At 50.6% G+C, this 16,033-nt stretch overlaps 4 protein-coding genes across 4 annotated transcripts; 1 reads left to right on the top strand and 3 right to left on the bottom strand.

The window, feature by feature from the left end:
* Positions 1–545: 545 nt before the first annotated feature.
* On the bottom strand, positions 546–2,282 carry SAPIO_CDS0554 (uncharacterized protein; the record flags this gene model as incomplete). The annotated part of the gene is made up of 2 exons (XM_016783307.1): positions 546–2,041; positions 2,183–2,282. The coding sequence occupies 2 exons, from the start codon at positions 2,280–2,282 to the stop codon at positions 546–548; spliced, it is 1,596 nt and encodes a 531-aa protein (XP_016646507.1).
* A 1,941-nt stretch (positions 2,283–4,223) lies between these two features.
* Positions 4,224–5,202, bottom strand: SAPIO_CDS0553 (uncharacterized protein; the record flags this gene model as incomplete). The annotated part of the gene is made up of 4 exons (XM_016783306.1): positions 4,224–4,379; positions 4,465–4,652; positions 4,821–5,034; positions 5,200–5,202. 4 exons carry the CDS (start codon positions 5,200–5,202, stop codon positions 4,224–4,226), a joined length of 561 nt encoding a protein of 186 aa, XP_016646506.1.
* Positions 5,203–6,888: 1,686 nt separating this feature from the next.
* On the top strand, positions 6,889–8,093 carry SAPIO_CDS0552 (uncharacterized protein; the record flags this gene model as incomplete). The annotated part of the gene is made up of 4 exons (XM_016783305.1): positions 6,889–6,970; positions 7,090–7,244; positions 7,316–7,979; positions 8,041–8,093. The coding sequence occupies 4 exons, from the start codon at positions 6,889–6,891 to the stop codon at positions 8,091–8,093; spliced, it is 954 nt and encodes a 317-aa protein (XP_016646505.1).
* A 623-nt stretch (positions 8,094–8,716) lies between these two features.
* On the bottom strand, positions 8,717–9,684 carry SAPIO_CDS0551 (uncharacterized protein; the record flags this gene model as incomplete). Its single annotated transcript, XM_016783304.1, has 2 exons — positions 8,717–8,838; positions 9,129–9,684. The coding sequence occupies 2 exons, from the start codon at positions 9,682–9,684 to the stop codon at positions 8,717–8,719; spliced, it is 678 nt and encodes a 225-aa protein (XP_016646504.1).
* Between the last annotated feature and the right edge of the window lie 6,349 nt (positions 9,685–16,033).

Here is a 16,033-nt window from a genome sequence, read left to right as displayed (position 1 = left end):
AGAGGATTTGGTCAAACTTGAATCCACCGGTACTCTTACTTAAATTTTTACCCACGAAATGGGCCATTTAATTTTCTTGGCTTCTTCAACATTGATGGGCTATCACCACCGTCTTGGAAGTAGACCGCAATGTATAGTAATTTTGGCATGAGACACACCTACACAGCTTGAATACAGGTAGCATGACACGAATTTGATGAACCTTTACGGCATTAGTATCTTATAGAGGGCAAAAGAAAACGTGGGCGTTACGTTTTCCCCATTCCGTGAAATGAAACCGCGCACATGGGCGAGAAATCTCCTATTCCGAATAGCAGCCTCCGGCCTGGCACCTTTCTCTTTTCCTCTCTCTTTTCCTCTCTCTTTTCCTCTCCCCATCCCACAACCCGACTCTCTTTTGGGATCAATTAAATGTAAAGGCCATCCTTAGTAGGCCTCAATTGCCCCAGAGGAATTCGAAAGAACATGAGGATTACTTGCCCTGCAACAATTCTTGGGAAGGAAATGGGCGTATGCCCATGGTGACGGATGGCTATCTTGTTCTCTCACGAATGTCGCTTGGAGATCACGCCGCCGAAGCGATGGTATCTAGGCACGGAAGTACCGTTTAACATGGCTAAACGGGCTTTAGAGGGGGTGTACTCCCCATCGACCTGGAGGCCGAAACCTCGCTTTAGGATCCGTATTTCTCTGGGGTGGATGACTGGGAAAATGTAGCCCAGGAGATCGTCCGCATTGTTTTGCATGTCCTCGTACTTGTGCTCCTCTCCCGATAGTACCTCGGTGAAGTGAGGATGAACCAAGTGGTAATCACTAGAGCTCCACCAGTAAGTCATGAGAAGGGTTTCGGAGCCGGGAAGTATGCCCACGAGCTCATTATCGAGAGCCGCATATCCGCACGATACCAACTCCATTCTCTGCACAGTAGGAAGGTCTTCAGTATAGGGGAGATACTTAACGGACGGGTCCATCTCGTCACTGGGCGGATTTGGCCAAGGAATCCAGGCTGGGTTTCGACGACCAGCACTGAGGACGTTAATTATACCGGACCACGTGAGGAGATTCGGCCTGACCAAAGCCTCATCCCGCGGAGGATCTTGGTCGACCGGCTCCTGGAACCCAAAGTTCTGGATTGGTTGTCCCAAATTCCAGAACGGAGAGGATCTATGATGTTGGCCTATTTCTCTTTCAGCCACAGGCAAGTCGGGTGGCTTCCAGTGGGGCAGTCCCGTGAGAGAGACGCTCTCAAGCTTCAAATCGGCCAAGCTCTGACGTGCCATGGCTTGAATGACATAAAGGAAAGTATGGGGAGTAGACCAGCAGTTTTTCAGGGAAAGGTATCGGATGTATGGTAACTCGATAAGAGCGCCGGAGGTAAATGTGATCCTGGGATCTAAATGCTGTTCCGCATGCCGCGTGAAGGGTGCGGGCAGGATAAACCGGTTTCGTTGGCTGCCGGGGCCGGACTCACCCCCACAGAGCCACTCGAAGAACAGAACGGAGATCCTCTTCTGCTTAGAGATAACGCTAAGCAACTCGAACACGGTATCCGCTGACGTAGATGGCGTGGCCTGCTCCTCATTCACACCGGCCTGCTCCGTGAGGGACATGCGTCTCCATTCTGGCACCACTCCGAGGTGCACGGTGTCCAACTGCGGTAAGCTCCCCCAAAAGCTATCATCACAGAGGAGTCTCAAATGGCCGCTGGATATCTTTGCGAGCCTCAAAATCGACAGGTTACGGAAACCACCCCCATCCCGTTGCCGGATCTTAACAATAGCAGAGCTTAGAGAGCGAAGAAATGCTTCCTGAACCAATCCAAATTCGAGTAACACCTCTTTTTGCAGGTTTGACAAGGATGCGGGGACAATGGTGCTGCGCGGTTGATCGAGGAGACTAAACCTGGGGAATCCCCAGGCTTGGAGAGCACCCCGGACGCTTATGCTAGAATCGGGGGGCCTGTCCCAGAAAGAAGTCAGAGGCAACGTTTGAATGGGGGTCGGGCGAGGCGCTGGCCGTTCACTCCTGGTCGGGAGGCCCACTGGGCGACAGTGAAGGTGAGGAAAACGATCGACTGCCGGGGTGCAAAAAACTATCCAACTTCTTTCAGGTCCCATAAGTCGCCCTAAACCGGAGTCGCAGAATACTATGAGCTCGTCTAGCCCGTGGAGGTTGGACAAACATTGAGTAAAGACACTGGTCCTTCCCATCATCTGCTCGAGGCGTTCGATTTGAGGGTAGCGGGTGTCCTTGATCGTTTTAGGTGGCGGGGGGTCAAGCATGTTCTCATACAAGTCCAGAGAAAATGCAAGACGATAAAAGGAAGGGCCAGACCTCTCAAATAAGTCTGAAGCCTTGTCTAGGAAAGGCTGACTCTTTGGGTCACAGGGATAAAGGGTAAATGTATGAAAGAAGTTCGAGGCAGTTTTCTTTTCGAACTCCCGGTTGACGAGACGGAGGCTCTTGAGGTCATCGAGAGTTAAGTACTGGATGATTTGGTTGAATACTTCAATGGGAACCTCATCAGAGGGCCACGAAACAGAAAAGTATCCTGCAGCTCCTCAGTTAGTCTATCTAGAGTGACAGTATAGAGGAGGCTGTGCGGATATCCATTAAGATGGCTAACTTAGGTAGACCGAATAGAAAATGGGACCACACGAAGAGATAGAAACCTTACCTGGCATCTCAATCTTACCCTTGCCCTTTCCATCAAAAGCTTGGGGAGTGTTGGGGGCTCGGGGGTGTGCAGCTTTAAAAAAATTCAACATCTGATCTGCTACAGCTACAGATGAGCATGAGGACGATGGATACTCCTGGTTCACTTGATGTGATGTGGGAAATGCTGTAATAGACAAGAGAAAAAGAAGTTAGCATCAATGAGATCCAGACCAAGGACTAGAGGTGTATGTAGCATTCCACCTGCTAGCTGCCAGGGACCTGAGAAGGATAGGATAGTAGGTTCATTACCTCGAAGAACGAATTGTCGGGCGTCCACAGACTTCAAATCCTGCAGGTCCCTGAAGGATTGAAAAGATAAATCTGCTCTTTAGCAGGCAAAAAGGATAGAAAGAAACAATCCAATATTCAACTGAATTAAGGATATTCCTAACACTGGTGACGATTGATGATGAGAATGGATGGGTGGAATACGAATGTAATGAAAATGGATACATTGAAGAAGAAGCAGAAAGCAATAGGCAAGGCCAGAGCAGAGAGCCAGAGGAGCCATGACTGAGAGATTCTCGGTGGAGGAAGAAAGAGCAGATCAGATATCTGCTGTAAGGTGCTTTTCTTTCCTATTTTGGCTGGAGAGCTCTGATGGAAGTGGCCACCTGGAGTCGTAAAGATCCGAACCTTCCTCAGAAGGCCGTGAACAAGTTCCATTATTCCATTATAACCATGAACTAACATAAGTGACACAAGTGAGGGTTGTTTGGTGTGAGAGTTAAATCTGCTTGCTGGTTATCCTCCCCTCCCTCTTCTTGCCCGGTCAATGGGACCAGCCACAACACACTCCCCATGTTACATTCTTGAGTTAATAGTCCCTAGAGTTGACTTGTCGACATTTCAGACAACTCTTGGAGTATTCATATGACGTGCTTGCGTCTTGAAGGGAATGGACATCTTTAGACGGGAACAATATAAACAAACAAGCCGGAGGGTACTGAGGATCGTAGGTCAATGCGAGACTTCGATGTCAATCAGCAACACAACTTACTGGATAGAATGAGTATGCCAGCAAATTACCCTCCTGTCGAAACCAAGATGGCACTCGGGTATCTCGATACAAAGACGGAATGGCCTAGAAATCTCGGCTCTGAAACGTATCCGCAGTATTGTCCTGAGATTCCACATCAGAAAGGAGCTTGGACATGAAGACATAACTCATTCTCGATCTGAAACAACCAATGGATATTATGTTGAGATATCGAGACGCGAATCTAGACTGATCCTCCCAGCGCCCTTGTTTAGCGTTCGCCATCGTGTTGTTGGACGGACATACGACACCGGTAAGAAAACAACACCCATCGCCGGAAAAATACCCGACTCACTCACGAACTGGCCATGCCAGCTTGGTGGTCATATCAACATTTTATTGAGGTTTTTGCGAGGAAGCCGTTTCCCTGAATGCCATGCTCAACCGTACACCAGTAACAAAATAAAAAGCCGTGGCCAATCTCTAGTCACGCCAACCCTCACTTTTCAAACACCCTATTTTTTCCCTACGCCGCGGTGAGCGCCTTTCGGACGCGGACACCACGCTGCCTCGAGTTGAGCCTCTCTCCGTGCGCAACAACAGCATCCGACTTCTCAACGGCCTCGTCGCCCTCGGTGAGGATGAGTTCGATATGGCAGGGGCTCGACATGTAGGGGTTGATCTAGACAGATATCAGAATTAGCACACAAAATACCACGATAGATCCGCCCACAGCTGCGCTCGGCAGGGGGACATCATCAACGTACACGACCGTGAGCGCGGTAGGTGCGCCTTCGCTGCTTGGGGGCCTGGTTGACCTGGATGTGCTTGACGACCAAGTTGCTGGAGTCGAGACCCTTGGCGTCGGCGTTGGATTCGGCGTTCTTTAGGAGGCCGAGAAGGAACTGGGCGGACTTAACGGGCCATCGGGCACGGGTGACACCGAACTGCTTTCCTGCATTGGGGGAGAGCCGGTCAGCGTAAGATCCATTAGAGAGTACCAACCCGACCCTCATCCCGAAGCCCAAACATTTCGAGTCTTCGGCATTCAAAACTCGGCATAACACTTTTGACAGCATTTGTTTTGCGAAGTAGAACCGGGCTTCCGAAAGCAAATATTTACCTTGCGCAGTTCGGCCAATGCTGCCGCAGAATCGGCGGAAAGGAACAGCCTCCTTCTTCTCGACGACGTTCTCAAGGAAAGCAACAGCACGCTGCAACTTCCATCCGTTGATGGCCTGGGCAGTTTCCCTGGTGTTCTTGAAGGAGACGCGGAGGTAGGAGCCGCGGGCGCGGGCCGACTTGGCGGGCTGGATCTCGTGGGCTGCGTATCGAACCTATATGCCCAAAGTCAGCCTTTCCGTGATCATGGCTGTCGTCTTGAATGCCATCGAAAATTTCGTCGAAATATGGTCGCAGGACGGGTAATCCACGTTGACGAGGAAAAAAATAATCGACATAGGTACTGGATAATCCTCCTCATTCAAATTAGGGACACTTACCATCTTGACGTTTGGTGATGGAGTCGATTGCTGCTGTGTCGAAAGTCTGGTTGGATGTATGAAGAAATTCGAAAAATTGACGATGTTCCTAGGATACTTCTCGATGTTGGGGATGGCAAGGACGTGTTATTTGATTGGCTAAGGCGAAGGGCTTAGGGTTGTGACCCCTTTGGGAAGGACCTTGGGAAAGAAATTTGCCCCACGCAAAAGAAAGGCCTGCTAAGAATTTATCAGAGAGATGCAAACGCAATGACACAGTTTTGTTTCTTCCTCGTAAGTTTTCACCGATAGGGTTCTCGTCAATAATTATTGGGTTGCGATTCAAATATGTTTCTTAATTCCAATATTTGAGAGTAATTTCATCAGATTTCACTCTGTGCTTCAAAATAAGAGTGGTTTGCTTGATCTCCTGGTCCCGAGTCTTGGACTCCAAATATCACGTGGGGTAGCTGTTGTCCTCCGCCAGCTGGCATCAACCGCATACAGTGACCCCAATGCCGGTCTTGGGCTCACGTAAACTAGTTTAGGTCTCAGAGGGAACTCGATTCCTCTGTCGTCACTTCCACGACCCCACCATCGTGATACTGTCCCCACTTCTCAGTGATTGGGGATTCTCGTGATTCTCCACGAGTCAGATCTAAGATCTTATCTTGAAGGCTCTTTTGAGGAACAATTGAGGTAAGGATTTCATTTCGGAGTCAGTACCGAGCACATTGTGCTAAACTACTCTGGTGTTTATGGTCTATGTCCTGTGATGCGAATAATCTTGCGTGCCTGACTGGTAGTCAATTTCCCAATGTTGGTGTATTGCTAGGAGCCCGCTCGCTTACGGATTTGAAATATCGCCTTCACGTCCCTCCGTGTAGATTTTTTAGTTGGCTATTCGGCGTTACCTTCAAGGCTTCTATCGTTTGTCCACCCATCACGCCCACATGCGGAGCGGGACCGGTTACTCTCCCCCACCGAGGTCTTAGAGACGACGACAGACGAGTCAAGAAGCCCGGCTTCTTGACTCCGAGTATATGAACCTTGTCACCAACGCGCCGACAGTTAATGACGGCGAGTTTCCAAAGATTCCTAATAGGCTCCCTTCGGCAATCTAGCTTTGCAGGAAAATGAAATACTATTGAATGTGTTGAACTGTTTTCATCTCATGTCACCGGCCAAGAGCTGATGAGATGTAAGGCAAGATGAAGGTCGTCTGTATAGCTTGGACTGGCACGTGATTTACGACCCAGAACCATGAGCGGAAATTCATCGGGTGAACTATAATGTTCTACCAATCAGGGGCCTCAATTGCCTGCAAGGTCCCCCCCTGCATGCAGTGCAGTTACAGTCCAGCCCTTCAAAGCAGGCCGAAAATTTTCCAAGGTGAAGGGAGCTACGAAAAGAAAAAAAAAAAAAAAAAAAATTTCTAGGGACTCGCCCCAGAAAGTGACCTCCAGCCATCTTTAATCTTTTCGAGATCCCCTCGAATTTTCCAGTTACAACACTGGTTGTGGAACCGGCTCGTCGTCCTCGTTCAGCTTTACTCAACTTGAGAATTTAGCAGCGAACCGTTGTTTTTTTGTCACAGTATCTCAGCAGTCTCTGAAGCTTCGCCGATTTCCTCGTCTTGGAGATCTCTTTTCGGCAGGCTTGAAATTTGCGATACCCTGAAGCCTAGTGATCTTTTGTGCATATTCAAACATGGCCCCGGGATTTAGAGGAGGACGTGCTGGCGCTCGTGGAGGCGGCGGTCGAGGTGGTGGTGCTCCCCGTGGTGGCAGAGGTATGTGATCATCTTTGACTGCCCTTTCAGATTTCAGGTCCATGGCCCACCCTGGGCTCTGCCACTGTAGATGCCTAGTTCTATTAGATTATGGTGTATCTAACATCGAGACTGAATAGGAGGCGGTGGTGCCGGTGGATTCCGTGGCGGACGAGGTGGCGGTGGACGTGGTGGCCCCGGTGGAAGGGGTGGTCCGCGGGGTCGAGGCGGCGCCCGCGGTGGTGCTAGGGGAGGCAAGCCTGGCGGCACGAAGGGTGGCCAGAAGGCTATCATTGTTCGTATCATCCTTACCAGTGTCTCGTCGTCATTCCCCCACGACTATCACTAACAAGCGGCGGCTCTTAGGAACGGCATCGTCACCCCGGTGTGTTCATCTCTCGAGGAAAGCAGGACGACCTCGCTACCCGCAGCTTCGCCCCCGGTGTCAGCGTCTACGGCGAGAAGAAGGTTGAGGTCAACGATACAGAAACCAACGAGGACGGCTCCACCACAACGACTAAGATCGAGTACCGCCTATGGAACCCCTTCCGTTCCAAGATCGCCGCTGCCATTCTTGCCGGTATCGATACGCTCTATATCCAGCCCGGAAGCAAGGTCCTGTACCTCGGTGCTGCGTCAGGAACCACCGTTTCGCACGTTTCGGATATTGTCGGCCCTACGGGTCGTGTCTATGCTGTCGAGTTCTCTCGCCGCAGTGGCCGTGATCTTATTACCATGTGCCAAAAGCGCCACAACGTCAACCCCATCGTTGAGGATGCCCGAAAGCCTGCTTCTTACCGCCTCTTCGTTGACGGCATGGTAGATGTCATCTTCTGCGATGTCGCCCAGCCCGATCCTGCCCGTATCATCGCTGAGAACGCTGGATGCTTCCTCAAGGTCGGCGGAAAGGTCCTCCTCAGTATCAAGGCCAACTGTATCGACTCCACGGCGCCTCCCGCTCAGGTGTACGCGCAAGTTGTTGAGGAGATGAGGGCTTTGAAGTTCAAGCCCAAGGAGCAGATCAGTCTCGGTAAGTACCCCTCCCGGAACACGGTGTCGCTGGACGAACAAGACTAATACAAACAATGCAGAGGCGTACGAGCGTGGCCATGCCATGGTCGTGTTTGAGTATCTCCGTTATTAAGCTGTCAGTGGATAGCCTCTCACATCGCGGGTGTCGGCAACGTGAGCGGGTCTCGTATGGCTCCCGGGTTTTGTTGCTTACATCCGTGATTCGAGGTGTGCGGGTTGAGAATGGAGGTCGAGCAAAATGTTGAGGTACCATGGTTGGAACTACAGGCTACGGCGTTGGGGTGAACTGATATTGGCTCTTTTGGCTTTTTCTTTTTTTTTTCTCTTTTTATCGCCTGTCCTATTTCCTTGCATTTTTTGGTTGTAGATTCCCTCTACGCATCGTTCGTTGCATCGTTGGTCTCTACTGCTGATGTAAAACTTATACTTGACGGTTCCCAGGGCATCCATAGTACTCTTCAACTGATGATTGGCAGATGTCAGAGGTTGCGAATTGTGCCATAGTGAAGTTTTCATCTCTTTGTCCAGGCCCTATTGCTCTCGTGCTTCATATAGCCCAGTCGCCCCCATCTTTACTCTGGGCAGATTGTGAGAGACTATTCTCACCTCTATGGCTATACCCCCGAGAACCGAACCCCTCCTAATCGACGGCTGGCAATCCTACAGGTCGAGTTCTTCGGCTGGGGGAGTTGAGGAATTCGGGGTGGAACACCACTTTGACTCGGTTCAGAGCGGTCATTGAAGAGCCTGACGCGGCGGAGAGAGAGTGATGTCCTCGTCATCGTTGACCGTATTGTAGGTGACGATGGGAGGGTTGTGACGCTTCACGCTGTACAGGCGCCTTCGGAGGTCCTTTGCTGACCGATTCTACCGCTACGAACTAAGGTCTTGTGTCATGCCGATGAGAATCTATTGCCTAGCACAGTTTAACTTATTGAGAAGGCTCCTAGAAAGTTGTCCGCCCGTTCCATATGCGCAACGAGGTAACCTTATCCTCTAACACCACCCACCCTAGACCTCCAGTCCAACTATGACCCAACCTCGTCCTGGTCCCATATATTGTTCACACTTAGTTCTCTGTTATTATCCCTAAAGCCTTCGAATTAAGAAAGGCTCGACGGAACCTCCGGCCACCGTACAATCTCACGCGGATAACATCTCAACTCAGGCACATCCGTCACGATCCGTACGGGGAGAGCACAGTCCTGCTGCCAATCCATAGAGTCCGCGGCCTTCTTCTCCTGGACGGGTGCCTGTGGCTGGTCAGCCGCGACCACTGACGGGCCGGCCCAAAGGTCGATTGCGCCGGCTTGGGCGGTAGCCAGCGCCGCGAGGGTATCTCTGAGGGACGCTGCGCGGGACTGCATCAGTTCGCAGGTTGGGCAGTCTCTTGGGGCGGAGTCTTCGCGGTGTTGTGATGACGATGATGATGATGATGATGATGTCGTCGGAGATGGCGGCTGAGGGGAGCGGGTGACAGGGGATGTTGTTGAGCTTCTGTTGGGGCTTGAAGAGGGCATGTTGGTATCACCGTCGGTGTCTTCGCTGGAAGTGTCACGTCCGCGTTGGCGCTTACGGGGCGGTGATGACTTTTGGTTTCTGCTAGGTTGTCCTGGTTTCGACTTTTGCGTATTGGAAGGGTATGGGGAGCCTCTCTTTGCTCTGTTGGAACGCTTTCTCTGGCGTTTCTTGGATTTCGCCATGGTCGTTGCGGGGAGCCAGTCCCGGTCGATGGGTTGCTTAAAGAGCCTTTCCGACAGAGAACCGTTGAGATGTGTTATAGCTGGGTACTGTTGGGGAGCAAGTAGCTCGAGAAACGCCATCGCTGATGTGTATAGATTTCATCTATTACTTCCTTCCACTCGCATTTCCTACGGCATCTACACTCTTACGGGCATCTCTATCTTCATATACTACCCCTGGACGCCTAAACCAGTTTCTCTCTTTGCGGCTTTGTCGACCGCCGAAGCTCTTTGGTTGCACAAGTAGTCAACGCTGCCTACCTGTTCGATGGTAACATGGAATGGCGAGGACGACAGGAATCATCTTCTCTGTTCCATGGCAATTAGGCCTGACTCCAATGTATGGCTCGTAGATCTTAACGTGGTGGTCCGGCCGGACTCATTGCGGTTGACAAAGGGTCACAGAGCGGAGGATATGAGCCAGCTTCCCGGAAATGCTAGCCAAACAGAATGAGAGTCATGTCTCTGACATGCAGACAATACCCTGCACTTCTCTTTATGGTTGAGGAGGAATATGACAACACCGCAGTCTCGAAGGCAGAAAGGACGATAATCGGAAGGGAAGAGGGCATAAAACAATCTTCGATCTTCAAATGGCCGGGCTGACAATAGCACCTATTGGGTGTCAGTTTATTACTGATTCTGAGTATTCGGATGGCGTGGGCCTGCTAGTATCAAAGGGTTGGAATCACACAACCTTACTCTCTGTCGAAGGCAACATTTAAAGCCTGAGAGAGCAAACAAACGTTCTGACACACAAGACCTCTCCAAAAGAAGATCTAAATGGAAAGAATCGAGCGAGTTCGAAAACCATCTGTTGCGGAGTCACGGGTAGGACAAGATCCACCGCACTCTCCTTCGGTCTTGTCCCATCCTCCTCTCATACGAATGGCATCAAAGTTTTCTTTTCTCTGGGAAGCCCCCTAACCTGACCGGCTTGCTCCAAAGACGTATGACGCCAAGAGGATCATACTATTGATAATAGATTACGACGTACAGACGATGGCCGGTTATTCAGTTGTGCACTGGCCTCCAATATGAAGGAAGAAGACGCAGCATGCGGGTATCAGTTCGGTGACATCGATTGATGGGGTCTGAGTAGCAATTGCGAGTAGGATCCTTTTCTAAAACTCCGCAGTGTCCAAGTTGAGGGTCCCTCGAACACATCTGGATGTTCAACCCGGTCCGGGGACACTCACCCACCTGCGCGGTTAGCTCTACGAAATAGAGGAGAGCGGAGATGGGGGTGGGCGGGGTTTCTCCACGTTTCCCAAGCAATCTCAAACCCTGGGCGTAGTATCTGGTAGAGAGGCAGCCACTGGGATCGAAGTGTGCCGAGCGATTGTTGAGGCACCGTGTGGGCTCTGTCGATATTTCCAAGGGCGTGAAGCTCTTCGGTTAAGTGAAGCCATCACCATGTGCTGGACCTCGGTATGTTGCAGCCACAGCAGGGCCGGGTAGAGGAAATACACTAGAACATGAGGCTTGAATGGTCCGAGAAGTCACAAGTGGCTCTCAAGCCGGTGTAAATCAATTTCGGTTCTTCGAATTTAGGTAGTTCCGTGGTCAATATGGTCCATACTGATCTAGCTGCACCAACTCTAGCTCGAGGAGTTAGTTAGCTCCTCACGGAACGGTTTTGGCAAGTGATTCTTTTTGCGCCAACTTAGTCGGTTCTTCGCCATATCATTTCTCCAAAGTCTCCTCCACTAACCATTTCCGCCTTCCGAGCCGGGAGCCAGAAAAGCCAGCGCTAGAACAACCAAGGCAGGCACTGAACTCTATAATCCGGTGTAAACTAGGCTACTTGTCGTGGTGTGTAGTTTATATCACGGGGTTAGGCATGAAAACAGGCTAGCGCAGGCTAGACACCACAAGGCAATACTGCCCTCGAGACTCAGGCTGGGCCTAAGACTCTACACTACTTCGTTCTTGTATTGGTGGATGAAGTTAAGTGTAGTGCAGTTGTTCGTCGACTTCGCTCGGACTTGGCAGGGACTATGTGGGAAGGATGTGTCAAGGCGTCAGGAATCTCGGCACAGCACTATGCCGTTTTCGTCTTCACGTCAAGTCGAGTGTGAATGGAGGAGAGGTAAGGGGGGTTGCAGGTAAGATCGCACAAGATGGGCAATGTGAGCAAAGTGAGGGACCGAGTGTTTTAGGATTGTAGTGTACGAAGTACGGAAAAAGTTTACAAGACGAAATGCTCTCGTACTTGACGCATTTGATACGGACGGTCCGGTTTACCTCAGTCCACGACGCTCAGCTTCGCTCTGTGTACGAAGTCCACTGCAGGATCTGTGCACATTCCACATTCATCGTCACTCGGGCTCGAGCACTGGTTGGGAGCAAGCTACTTGTACGTTCGTTCCAGTTAGCTTGCAAATCTCCCGCTTTGTTTTGAACATCCACACGGGGCTTGCTCTCCCGGATCATTGGCTGGTCCGTATACCAGTATTTTTACACCTCCAGCTGTGAAGGCGAACATTCCAGGGATCGCCCTTGTGATGTGAGCGACGACCCCCAACTCGTCGATTGAGACCGCAAACCCGGCAGTTGCAAGCAAGGAGCTTCTGTTGATCAATGATTCCTGACGATCAATTGCCTGGAATGGCTTGGCGGCAGATAATGCCGAGTTGCTATTGTCGTTGGGAACAACTGGCAGCACACCCACTTCACGGGGAGAAGACACGAGTCAAAGTTGATGTTCGCCGTCCCGGCAGTATCGACAAGCCCGAATCGGCAAAATGCGTCTGCAACACCAACTGCCTGGAATGTGCAATATGTGTGCCAAGAACGAAATTTAGAGGAAAAACGAGAAGAAAGAATGGTAGGTTTTCATCAAGCGGCACGGCAAAACACGGAAACACGAGAAATGTTGCGTCTTGCCTCCAGCCGGAGAGCTTCTGCCGGCAATGCAGTCGGAGGAGAGTCCAATATCCCACCCACGCAATGCATACTGAGGAGCCAGACACCTGGATCTGTGACTTAGGACCGGCTCCGGTGTAAAGTTGGACGCGGCATATGTGCCGAGCCTGTAGGAGAGATAAGTCGGTATCCATAGACATCTGGAAACAACAAAGAGGACGGCATCTAGTCAGGCCTTCCCACCAAACACAAGGTCGACAGTCTCAGTTGTTCTGGTGCATGGCTACGCACAATAGAAGCTGGAACAAATGAGCGATCGTCTCCCACCGTCGACATACACTAGTATATGCAAGGGCAGATATTACATTGAAGGCGATTGTTCTCCGACAATAGCTTTGTCTGCTGATCTGTGGTTATTCAGAATAGCGGCAGTCCCGACTGATTGACCGTACAAACACCGAAATAGAGGCGATATTGGCTGTTTCTCTTTTCGTTGCACGATGGAGACCAGTCGAGATAACTCTTTCGGCCACCTACTTGTATATCCTACCAAGTAAGATCGTCCTTGATAATATCAGAGGCTGGAAACGCACATCCTCACTCTGGATAAGCCCTGTCATGTCCCCCGTCTCGCACAGTACTACCCTGTCGAGGAGCGGAAGAACTAGTAGGAAGGTGGCGCTGCTTCCACCCCCTGCAATCCGAACTTCGTAGGATCTGGATTGGAGATTAAGTTGATGTGATAATCTACCTTCGTACCCTGTCGTCGATGGCGTACTTCGTCGCGTGGTTTGCAGGGAAGAATACTCGGGTACGAAGTATTCAGTTTAATATGTTACTAAAATGTTCCTCCTCCCTTTCTTCCCTATCTGCTCTCCCTTACTGTATAGGGGTGCACGCAGGTCCTGTGATGTCCTGTGATGTAGCGACAAGGGGCAGTCGACTTACTCTTGCTCTGGTGTGGCTAAAAGCCGCTCCGGCGCCTCAGGTGACTACCAAAACAGAAGGTCAGAGTGTTCAGCTACATTGATCTTTCATCAATATGGAAGGTATTTGACAGGCTCGTTCTGGTATATTTGCGTATCTGTTTCAGGGGCACAACACCATCGATTCAGCCTTGCAGGTTTCGGTCGGCATTTGCTGATAGACAAGTCTCCGAGAATTCCTCAATCAGTGCAGGGGAGAGTGTGCAAGGGAATGGGACGAACCATGAAGAACAAAGGAAATAGGGTCAGGGCGCAATGGTTCGAATCAAGGGGGCCAGGAGCCAAGCGAATTCGGCATGACCGATATCTCTTTGGGAATCATCACCATCACCGCCATCATTGATTGATGCGCCTCGAGCAAACTTTTGTCTCTTTTCGGCAGCACAAAACATTCTGCCGCTTGCTCCCACACCATCACCTCGAGCTGGAGGTGGAGGATACGTGAATCTGTTGGTTAGACGACGCCACTAAACCTTGCTCCTCCCGTGAACGATCCGTTTGCTCCTGGCGGAAAAGGGCAAAAAAAGCGCACAAACGTCGATGGCGTTGATCATCCCCAGACTCGAAACTCCAATCCGCCTAAGTAAGTTTTTGCCTAAGTAACGTCGAGATGAGCGAGCTAGCCGCAATGGAATCTGGCGAGGAAAGCCAGTGCCGGGTTACGCAACGCCGCTCGTTTTGAGGCGTCACCAATATCACCGAAACGGTAAGGGTTTGAAAGGAGGAGGTCCTCCAGAAGTACAAGTCAGTTCGTTCAGCATACGAAGGCGCCCGTGTATACTTCGAAAAGGTGGTGGTGGTTCCTGGGGAACCTCGCCTCTCTTCTGCTGCATGTTAACTAATATATTGAGGCAGCTTGGCGATGTCCAAAGCGCTCCCTTTGGTAGGTGTGGGGACCATTCATATGAAGCCGGTCAATGGTTGTTGGGTGCTGCGAGCCGAGACATTCCTCGGGTCCAATTTACGGCTGATATCAGAAGATGGTCCAATGAACCGACGGGATTCGACTCCGGGGCCGGACAAGATGGCCCTCGCATTCCTTTCTCGCTATGAAACATTCTGCTAGGCAGTGCTGCTGGTATCTGTATCATTTAAGGAGTGCATCCATCATGGCTGGCAAACCGGTCGGAAACCTGGGACAAGGTGGGTTGCATCTCACTGTTGCGCACGAGAGGAGCCCTGAAATAGTCGTCCAAGATTGTGGAGGAGGTTGGGGGAAACTCGGCTCTCTTTGGGTGTGGCTACCCCATGCTGATAATAATCTGCTTGTACTTATCCCTCGCTTTTACTTCGTACTCTTGCGGAAGAATTGGCGGAACACGCGCTCAGCAGAGCACTTTCTTGCGGCTTAATCTTCGTTCAATTATCAATCTCTGCGTCGTCCTGTGTTATGAAGCATGAAGCGGAATGTGGAAGGACAACAGAATGGTGACCGATCATTGTGCGGCTCTTGCACGCTCGTACAAGAAAAGAAAGCAACATTCCCCATCCGACAAAGCACGACGTCCGTGTAATAGAAAACTATATAAGATAGTATTAAATACTACGCACGATGTGGGGAGAGGAGCTGACCAGAAACCGGTTGTCGGAACCAACACTCTGTGGTAGCGATAGTGCGTCGCAATATTAAAGGGCTCCATCTCCAATGCTGCGCTTCATGCCAAAGCAAGACGGGTCTGGGGTTTGGTTCCTGATTTCTGGGACGTCGTTCGTCGCGTCGGTGCTCGGCCCCAGAAACTATCGATTTGGCTTTCACGGAAAGGCGCATTTATGCAATACTGCAACAATAACAATATTACTTCGGGCTCCGTGGAGGAAGGGGGCCGTTAAACAAGGTTGATGCCTGGTTCCAAAGCATAACCTCTCGGAAGACACGAAGTAGTATTCGCTGCAAAGAGCAAGCGGCTCCGATGCGCTGTAAAGCTTAAAATTGGACTGAAGCAAATAATGAGCGCAGGGTGACTCCTTCTTTGTCTCTTCTAGCCGACTTCGAGGCCTTCCTTCAAGCCATTAGTCCGATCCACCACGCCTACCACACGTGGGTTGTCGAGGGAATTGGTGTGCGCACCGACGCAGGCGCAGGGGGGCTACAATTAAAATCCAATCACAAGATCCTGCGGGTGCCGTCGGCTTGCGAAAGGACTGGAGAGTCTACTGAGGTATTATCACAAGCGTTGCACATGATAATATTTGATGTAAAGACTTTGGTGTCCATTCCCTTATCAGCTCCTAAAGCGCACATTGATGATTGCAATCTTCGGTTGTAAGTGGCTGTCGCGTGCTTGCATGTGAGATATGGGAAATTGTGGATCACCCCAGGTTTCAAGTGTTGTTAACTTTTCGTACACTTCTTTCGACGTCAATTATTAATAAATGTGAAGTCATCCTATCGCCGATGCAGCCTCAATTGAATGCGCTGGATTTTGGATTTTGGATTTTGGATTTTGGATTGTACG

Source organism: Scedosporium apiospermum (assembly GCF_000732125.1).
Source record: "Scedosporium apiospermum strain IHEM 14462 chromosome Unknown SEQ_SAPIO_0022, whole genome shotgun sequence".
Classification (NCBI taxonomy): domain Eukaryota; kingdom Fungi; phylum Ascomycota; class Sordariomycetes; order Microascales; family Microascaceae; genus Scedosporium; species Scedosporium apiospermum.
The sequence above is the reverse complement of the archived record's forward strand: the minus strand, read 5'-3'. Positions and strand labels throughout refer to the sequence as shown.